Source organism: Nilaparvata lugens, chromosome 1 (genome assembly GCF_014356525.2).
Source record: "Nilaparvata lugens isolate BPH chromosome 1, ASM1435652v1, whole genome shotgun sequence".
In the NCBI taxonomy this organism is placed as follows: Eukaryota; Metazoa; Arthropoda; class Insecta; order Hemiptera; family Delphacidae; genus Nilaparvata; species Nilaparvata lugens.
Window position 1 is genome coordinate 53,021,734 of NC_052504.1, and position 10,384 is coordinate 53,032,117.

General features: G+C 33.5%; 1 protein-coding gene across 1 annotated transcript; it reads left to right on the forward strand.

Annotated features, from left to right (window-relative positions):
• Window positions 1-4,188: 4,188 nt before the first annotated feature.
• On the forward strand, window positions 4,189-5,296 carry LOC111049348. The gene is made up of 3 exons (XM_022335393.2): window positions 4,189-4,301; window positions 4,513-4,581; window positions 4,836-5,296. The coding sequence occupies exons 1-3, from the start codon at window positions 4,202-4,204 to the stop codon at window positions 5,108-5,110; spliced, it is 444 nt and encodes a 147-aa protein (XP_022191085.2). The 5' UTR covers window positions 4,189-4,201; the 3' UTR covers window positions 5,111-5,296.
• The last annotated feature ends 5,088 nt before the right edge of the window (window positions 5,297-10,384 follow it).

Below are 10,384 nucleotides of genomic sequence, written 5' to 3' on the forward strand. Positions count from 1 at the left end.
TAATGAGGTAATTTGCCATCAGATAAAAAAAACATTCCAACAAGAAAAATCCAGGAATTTTAAAAATAAATGGTCGCTGTTGCTTGGTGGGACAGTCATTCAGAAATATAGATGTATGAAACATGTACAGCACCTTACATCTTCACAAAGAATTATATCTAAAAAGATAAAAAAAGCACAAGAATATTATTAAGAAAGCTGAGATTGTTAAGAAATCAGTAGTACATTTTTTTGAAGAGGACAGATGCAGCAGATTGTGTCCTGGTAAAAAAGACACAATAACCAAGAAAAAAGAAAAACGACAAAAGCGCTTGCTGAATGACTCAATGAAAAATTTGTACAAGCTATTTAGAACTGAGAATAAACTTGGTTTTCCCATAAGCTATTCAACATTTTGTCGTTATAGACCTTTTTGGGTCATTATTCCTCGAGCTTCTTCAAGAGAAACATGCTTATGCAAAATTCATGAGAACTTTTCATTTATAGTCAAAAAATTAAAAACTCTCAAATTGATTGAAGAGAACAGTGCTTCTATTGTTGTAGAAAATTTATGTTGAAAACTGGAAGACTGGCAAAGGAAAACTGAAAGAAAGTTGTTTAGAAAGAAAATGTCGAGCCTGTAATGGAAAAGAAATTAATATTCTGCTATGTGATGATTTGTCAGAACCTGTAAAGTATGAAAAGTGGGTTACTAAAAAAGTACCAATAATAGTGCGAAAGGAAGAAAAGCTTTCTTTAAGAACAGTAAAAGTTGACGTAAACTGTACAAAGCAGGATTTGATTGACGTGTTTCAGAATTCACTTCACAAGTTTATGGAGCATGTATCAAATATTTATCACCAATACAGCACAGTAGATGCTATTAAGAAAAATTTGAAACATAATGAAGTCCTTCTTCATATGGACTTCTCAGAAAATTATGTGTGCAAGTATGGTCAAGAAATCCAATCTGTCCACTTTGGAGGATCCAAGCAGCAAGTCACCTTGCATACATCAGTTATGTATTACCATGACCCATTGAATGGTGACCAAACACACAAGTCGTTTGTAACTTTGAGTAATAACAATAGACATGACCCAGCAGCAATTGTTGCACATTTAGAACCAGTTATTAGTCGTATGAAACAACTAATTCCTTTACTAGACACGGTTCATTTTCTCAGTGATGGTGTTGGATGTATGCACTACTTTCATTTGTTTTCAGTTGTATCTTTGTTCGGTTCGTCATTTTTGAATCTGGCGCGCTTCCAGTGCCAACTTAATGTGTTTCCCCTTATTTTTTCCCCGGTCGTAAGTTCGTCACGCATTTATTGCTTTTGCGTCTTGTATTATTATCGTCTGACTCTTTAATCATTTTATGGTCATTGCGATTGTATTTTTTTAATCTCTTTCAAGACTTTCTGTGAATTTTTGAGTCTATTGCGTTGTGTTTTTCTTGTCATTTCCTGTTAGTTCCACATCGTTCCGCATCCGCCCTTTTGGTTGTAGGATGCTTCACTCGTCGACAACATGGCCGTTCCGTAGCGTCTTTCTCCATAAGTCACAGTCACCAAAATTTCTGAGTTTCCCGTACTTTTCACATTTTACCAATGTCTGGTTTTAAATCTTGTTACGTTAATCATATTCGACGTTTTGAGTCATAAATCCTTAATTTCTCTTCGTTATTTATTGAAATAGCTCAATATTTCAATTTGTGCACCGCGTCCTCGTGGACAACTTTTACTCAAAGTGTGTTTTCTCCGCATTGGCCGTTTCCTTCGGCAAAACTCAGACTTCCTCCTAAGCATGGCAGCTTAGGATAACTTCTACGAGGAATTCGTTCCCAGTTCAAGCTGTTCTGGATCGTCTTCTATTCTCTTGTCAGTCTTGGTCTTACCACGCTGTCATCTCTCGGGGGGCCTTCAACCTTAGAAGGTTCCGTTGATAGTACTCTGCTGCTTCAACATCTCTACTGTGCACTCACAGTATTCGTCGTAGAAGGTCGTCTGGAGTTCAACTTCATCGGGTGTTCAATCCATTTGAACACATACTTGGTGGACATCCATGTTCACAAGTCTACAAGTCGAGGCTGGTCGCACTTTGTCCTCTCCTGGGCATTCCTACTTCTTCAATTCAACATGTCTCAAGCTGAGTAATTTTATATTTTATCCTCAATTTCATTTTGTATTTTTTTAGGCTACTTTGTCATAATCTCCCGTTTAATGTGTGTTATTACTGGATTCACAATTAATCGTTCAATATATTCGAAACATCGCATTTTGAAGCTTCACCTTTGCTTCATATTTTGAACAGCAATTTTCATTGCAAATTCAATTTTTACATAATCTTACCTTGAAGCCACAGCGCTTCAGTGAACTTTTCAGTTTTTCCTAATTATGTTTATTGTATTATAAGCATTCTAAGTATTGCTTTACTAGTTCTGGTAATAGCTATTACAAATTTTCGGACTTGTCATTACATCGCCTTTCGGCGTATATTTCATTATAACCTATATTTTGTAAATCCCAATTTACATAAGCATTCCAAGTATTGTGTTATTAGTTTTGGCACAAGCCATTTCATATTGTGATCTTGTCACTACATCGCTTTTCGGCGTATATTTCATTATAACCTTATCATATATATACCAATTTACATAAGCATTCTAAGTATTGCTTTACTAGTTTTGATACAAGCCATTACAAATTTGGACTTGTCATTGCATCGCTCTTCAGCGTATATTTCTTTTGTGTAATCTGTTTTGTTTACATTTCCATTTACATAACCTACTTTGTTTTACAACGTTTTATTTGCTAGCCTATGTGTAACCTTGCTACAGATCTTTTCCTATTGCAGTTATTACAATAATTAGCCCTTGCTATTATTATTATCTTTATTCAAGTCACATTTTTACTAGTTTTGAATCTACTGACTTAGTAATTTGATTAAGTTGCTACCGCAATATAGCGTTCAAATAATTATGCTATTGTTCTGATGTGTGTAATAATTATGTATTGATGAGCTTTCTACCAATTTTTGACAGCACTAAATAATTTTCATTTTTACCAACATTTTTGTCAACTTATGTTTTCTACGATTGAGACGTTTCAAGTCTTTATCTCGATTTATTCAAGACTCAAATCGATCTAATCAATTCAAGCATTTTGTTAGCGTCTTGCGCATACCCTGTTTTACATATCATCCTATATTGTATTATTCTTTGTTTGTTGTACTAATTAACCTTTGTATTTACAGCTAATGTTCTCTGTAGATATTTTGTATACCTATTGAATTATCAAATTGTTTTGTCTTTACGAATTTGGTCTAGTACCTAAATTAAATTTTCATAAAGCAATTCACCCCTTTGAAAATTATATTTTCTTAATAATTCATGGTCAATTTGTGTAGTAGGCATTAAAATAACTTTGCAATTTATCTAATTTCATACAATTATTTTAAAGTCAATTTTGTATTTGAGATACATCAAATTCTCTTTTTTCTGCTTTTGTGCTTATGTGCCCATCTGAAATCTAGTTACAGCAACTGCTGTTTTTGTTCATATAAATTTTTTACTATTTTCTGTTGTTTATTAAATTGAATATTGTTAACCAATCTTTTCATTTGGTGTCTTACCCTTTTTTCTTAGCTACTATCAGAGTTACCATTTTGCCTCCAAGCTGCAATCAGTCTTGCAAGCACAGTGGTTACTCATCTCGGATATGTGGAATTTCGTCCATGCAAGTAATAAGACTTATTTATTTCTTACTCATCAATTTTATTCATTCGGCTCATTGCCACACAAATAAGATACAGTCCACTAATTTCTCTTGGACAAATTCTTCAGATGGTCCTTCTACCCAGTATAGAAATAAATCGATGTTTCACATGTTTGGTTCGACCTTAGCGTCTTTGCTAAATGTACATAAAATGGCTTGGCATTATTCAGAGGCATCACACGGTAAAGGTGCCCCTGATGGCATAGGAGGAGCAGTAAAACGGACGGCCGATGCCATTGTTGCTAAAGGCGAGGATATTCCAGACTTTTCAACCCTTGTGAATAAACTGAAAGAAGCCAACTCCTTGATTGAGATAATCCCTATAAAGGAAGGAAGAATACTGGATTTTGACCAATGCATACCACATGATGTTGTGCCTTTCAAAGGTACAACAAAAATTCATGAAATCACCTGGATCAAGGGAAAAGATCAAGGGAAAAGACAGTATGCAAGCAAGGAGACTAAGCTGTACAATTTGCCAATTTGATGTGACATGCTGCCATTACAAGCTGGGAGAAATTCCTCTTCTACACATGAGACAAAAACGTATCCTTTTTAATCCTATTCAAGAGTTGAATTATCATAATCATCATTATTATTATTATTATACTAATTATTATTTTAGTTATTGTAATAATAACCAAAATAAAACTTATTATTTTTCTCAAGTCTAGTAAATAATGGGGTTTCTCTTAGATCACTAGGCTAAATTCTCTTAAAATTCTTCACAATTTAATTTTCCTTAATAATACTTCAGCTTCAAATTCACTTGAAATCGCAGAAGGGAATTCAAGCACCAAAGAAGATGATTGGAAGTTGGTAAAACGTATCCTTTTCTCTATGTGCATACATTTGGTTTTAAGGGGCTATTCACACTGATGTACTGTATCGTGTATTAAGCCTCATGTTTTGAAACTTGTCATCATATGTTATTAAATAGACAAATTTTAAAACATGAGGCTAAATACAATGTGTCAATGTGGATATCCCCTGTTTTACATTAGAACTTTATAGAGAGAAAAATTACCTTATGGAGTTATTTTACATATTAAAATGTTTACGTCCTTAACCAAATTTCAGCACCAATTTGGCATAAATCTATTTACAAAGAAGTATATACCAGTAGCAGTGATGAAGAGGAAGAAGAAAAGACCACATCCAATCCCAGTTTTAAAACTCCTAAAATGAATGACTTTGTTGTTGTAAAATGCTTAGGCAAAAAAAGTACTCAGCACTTTGTTGCTGTAATAGATGAAATTATCAATAATGAGGAATATAGAGTGTTTTTTCTAAAAAAACCGGAACTACAAAGTTCAGCTTGCCTGAGGAAGAAAAGAAACAGTTGTTTGATATAAATATTGAGGATATCTGTGCAACATTAAATCAACCTACTCATTTCCATAGAAACACATATACATTTGATTTTGATTTTATGCCTTACAACATGAAATACTAGTGAATCAGAATTATTGCACTATGTACTAAGTCACTCACAGTATCACAATATATTAAAATTTCCAGATTAAACTATGTAAAACTTATCATGATTGTTTAATTATTTCAATCCTCACCTCCGTAGACATTTGTCTCACCTCCGTGGACAGCCAAAAATTTTAAATGTCAAAAAAACGGTTCAATGATCTAGGCCACTTATAACACTTTATTCCCCTAATTATTTCAGAGTTGTTTAATGAATTTTGTAGAGAAAAAATAATAATTTGTAATTTTTTTAATGATCGGTGAAAACTGCGTTAATTTGAGAATGACCCAGTTGCGTATCTCGACATGTTAATCAATTATTGCTTTCCTCAGCTAGTTGAACTCGAAAACATTCATCAACTTCATTTCCAACAAGATGGTGCTCCCCCACACTTTAGTGCATTGGTCACAGACGCTTTGAACAGAAAATTTGGAGATCGATGGATAGGCCGACAAGGACCTATGCTGTGGCCTCCAAGGAGTCCAGACCTGACACCTTGTGATTTTTTCTTGTGGGGTTACATCAAAAACATTGTTTATTCACAAAAAATTCGCGACTTGAACCACTTGAAAAACAGGATTAATGAAGCAATGACAACCATAACCGAAGAAATGTTAGCGAATGTTTGGAGAGAAGTTGAATATCGTTTGGACATTTGTCGAGCGACTAAGGGCGCCCACATTGAAATTTATTGATTATGTAAAAAAACTGTTTGAGATGACAAATAAGATTTAAAAAAAAACATTAATTGTAAGTAATTCTGTTTTTCTTTAAACAATGTTTGAAACCGCACCATGTATTACAAACAGCATTTCCATTTATATAGCTTTTTGGTTCAATGACTTTTGATTATATAGTACTCCTACATTCTAGGAGTACCACCCCTGAGTTACTCAGGAGTAAATCACCCCTAAGTTACACATTTCAAGAGTCATCATTTCATATTCAACATTACATTGTTTCAATTTTCATTCATTTTTTTTTTGTTTTTCAGGGATTTGAAGCATGATGAATCCTTGAAAATTGCAACAGTTGCGATTTTCAAGGATTACATGTATCAAATATCAAAGGATCATAGTTACTGTGAAAGTGCTTCGGAAAGCACCTCTGAACAGGTAGGGAAAATCCTTTTAGCAAATTTTCTTATTCCTCTTATTTTGAAATTTGATTACAGCTTATCTTTATATTTTTTGTTAGTTGAATATTGAAGTAGAAATTTTCAATTTGGATGTAGAGAAGATATTCTTCAGATCTGGTAGGCCTACTGTTATTATCTCTGTTGGGTTGAGAAATTAGCTTCTGAAACTGTAAAGTTATGAATGATTGCATTTCCTTACATTCGCTCGCACCACTCAAATCTGACTCAGTCATAGCAGTTCAGTCAATGTTATTAATAGATCTTTAATATAATAAAGACTCTCTACTCTACAATAATTATTGTTGACCTTTGCTGGGAAAAATTTAGATATTGAAACATTCTATTTATTCATTCATTTAAATTATTACAATCAAGTAATTAAACAAAAAAGGAAAGGTTGGCTTTGTGGTCGCGCCATATGTAGAAGTTGCTGAGAAATCTAAAGAGACCAGTTGGAAGTTTTTAACTTGAGTAGGCCTAATATCAAGATATTTCAAAAAAATTGCTAAAAAAGTTATTTCTAAGCCATTGGTGATTTCTTTTATCAACTTCTTAAATTCCAAAACTTTAGAATACTATTTCTGGATCATAAATTATATATGTTGAAGTAGGGCAGTGATTACTTATCATAACCTCATTTTGGACAACATTGACTTTATATCAAAATTAATTGGGAAGAAATGTACAGGCTTGGTCTAATTCTTACATTACATTTTCACATAAATTTTGCTCATAGTAACTTGAGTGAATATTTAATATAGTATGCCTTCAAAGAACATTATGGCTGTGCAAAGGCTAAAAATAAACTTTCTACTCGTGATATTTTTCAAAGTTTTTCGATTTGTATCATCAAGCCATCAAAATGAGTTTTCTCAGGAAAAATGTTTTTTTTATCATTACTTTTTGAGATATGAGCGCTTAAAGATTAAATTTTTGGGACAGAACATTTCAAATTCGGTAAGATATAAATCCATGAGATTTAGAAGATAGATTTCTTCATGGTATTGTTGATCTAGTAAAACAAAAATTTTCTGGAAATATCAATTTTTAAGATGGTTATTCAATTTACTAAAAATAACCAAAAATAACTTTTAGTTGAGTTATTTTTGGTAAATTGAAAAACTTTTTCAAAAATTGATATTTTCAGAAAATTTTTGTTTTACTAGATGAACAATACCATGAAGAATCCATCCTCTAAATCTCATGGATTCATCTCTTACAGAATTTGGAATGTTCTGTCCCAAAAATTCAAACTTCAGGCCCTCATATCTCATAAAAAGTAATGATCGGAAAAAATGTTTTTCTGAGAAAACTTTTTCATTTTAATAGCTTAATGATATACAAATCGAAAAACTTGAAAAAATATAACGAGTAGAAAGTTTATTTTTAGCCTTTGCACAGCCTTGAAGGTTGAGGGAATTATAATTAGGTACCTAACTACAGAGTACACTTCTTGTAATTCTGTTTCTTTTGATAGTTTATAGACTTGACTAATATGGGTTATATGAGTGAATATTTTTTTCCTGCATGATTGAAAAAACATAATGTCTTTTTCCTGTATAAGAAAAATATAAGAACGGGATTCTAAAGAAGCTATATTAATACGATTTCAACATATAATAAACTTTTAAAAACAACATATAAGTTTTAATCAGTCGTTCGAGGCGAGCGGACGGCTATCGAAGAGCTCTGATAAGAAACAACTTAGTCTTGTTCTATCCTAACCTGAATTCTGTTTTCTTTTCATATAAACACAGTATAATTTGAAAGTTCGGCCATGGCGCAGTGTTATTATTGTGAAAGTGCATTACCAGCATCAGGTGATTTTGTTACGTATTTCGGCTGTGAAAATAAATTCCATTTTGGATGTAGCCTGAAGGAAACAACATATCGCAGGATGTCCAAGGACAAAGTGGAAAAAGTGGCGGTGCACTCATTTCTGCAAAAATTCAAAGAAATCAACCACATTACCAGGTAACGAAGATATTACTAGTTTTGCTGTACAGAGTTAAAATTGATGGCACTATCGGAGAACTAGTGGATAGATTTCAGACTGATATGAAAAGTTTCACAGTACATATATTCAATGTGAAAAAACAAAATGAAGCCTATAAATACATCAGAGAAAATTTAAAACCAGAAGGTTTGAACTCTGTGTTGCAAATTTTCAGCGATTTTTTACTCCCAGTGAATTTGTTACAATTGATGAACAGTTGGTGAAATTTCGCGGTCGTTGCCAGTTCAGAATGTATATTCCCAGCTAACCTGGAAAATATGGCTTGAAAGTGTTAGCTCTAGTATGTGCCAAATCTATGTACTGCTTGAACCTAGAAGTGTATGTGAGTACTCAGCCTGATGGGCCATACAGACTTTCAGTCTGCAGAAGTGACACTACGATTGATAGAGCATGTAGCAGGTACAAATGGGAATTTGACCTCCGATAATTGTTTTACTTTGATACCGTTAGCCGAGAGACTTCTGAGTGAAAAACAATATTGACGATTGTAGGCACTATTCGAAGCAATAGGGTGGGTGTGCCACAGGAACTCAAAGCAAACAAAGACAGTGCTCTCTATTCATCTCTGTTTGCACATCACAAAGGAAAGACCCTAGTCTCCTACTGCAAAAACCAAAAATGAATGTTATTCTCCTTTCAACTATGCATGATGATCACAAAATAGATGAAGCAACAGTAGACAGGAAAAAACCTGAAATAGTAACATTAAAAATGTTATAACCACACAAGAATCGGAGTTGATGTACTGGATCAAATGTGTTCCAAATACGACGTAGCACATGGCCAATGGTGTTATTTTAGATTTACTTAATATTGCTACAATAAATGCATCACGGATCTACAATGCCAACAAAGCCAAACTGCGAGTCTTGCCCAGAAGTGACTCTATATCAAAAGTTGCTTGGGAGCTTATTGCTCCTAAAATACGAGAAAGGATCGAAATTCCTGGGCTGTCATCTGAAATTAAAAGAAGAGGGAAGAAAATTCTTGGAATTGACGATCACCAGCCACTACGACTTCCTGCTGATGACAAAGTTGGAAGGTACTATACAGATGCGGTAGACAACGTGATAGGTCCACTATTAAAAGCTGCAATGAATGTGGACAAAAAATTTGCCCAGACCATAACAGACTAGTGTGTGACATTTGTTTTGAAAGTCACTAAAGACAATGAAATGAGTAAGTGATATATTTTCCATCCTTCCCCATTGTAAATTTTCTATTCACTTTTCGCGAAGTTGTACATTTTACAAAATATCTGTGTTTGTACATACAAATATGTAAAATATTATCTGAAAAAAATTGAGTTTCAAGCTGATAAAGAGGAGTCATTTTTATTCGGTCATTATCATGATAAATTGAAATATTTTATCCAAGCTGAAACAACTGTAGAATTGCTCTTATTATTATTTAATCGTGATGATAAGTTATAAAAGACGTTACTCACGATTGTACTTGAAGAAAACCTAGTGAACTATTTTATACAATTAAAACAAAATGGGCTACATATGTAGCCAGCATGCTATAATGTGTTATTTTTGATGGTGCGCCTATCAGAGGGTTAAAAATCTAATGAGAAAACACCACTTACCTCTGCAGCAAATCTACAATCGTTTGTCAGAGTAAAATTTTTGCAATATAGGAAATGCAAACATTTCTGAGCAAAAAATCTTCAAAAAACCTCATAATTCAGGACCTCTGACAGCATCATGCAAAGATCCTCAATACAGGTTGAGGAATGATTGAGAGCTCGACGAGAGCGGTTGTATCAGAGTGGTTGCTGCGTCAGCTGTGCAAAGTTTAAATGCTCCATAACAAAATATTTCGTACTAGTGGACCGTACTATAGTGAATAATTTATTTGAAGATTTAAAAAATGGCTTGTCTTATTTGGTCTGAATCCGTTCGGAATTCAGGTGAGCTGATTTCATGTGTCGACTCTGAAGCGAATTTTCATACAGGATATGTGAAAATGACCAAGGACGATGCAGACTA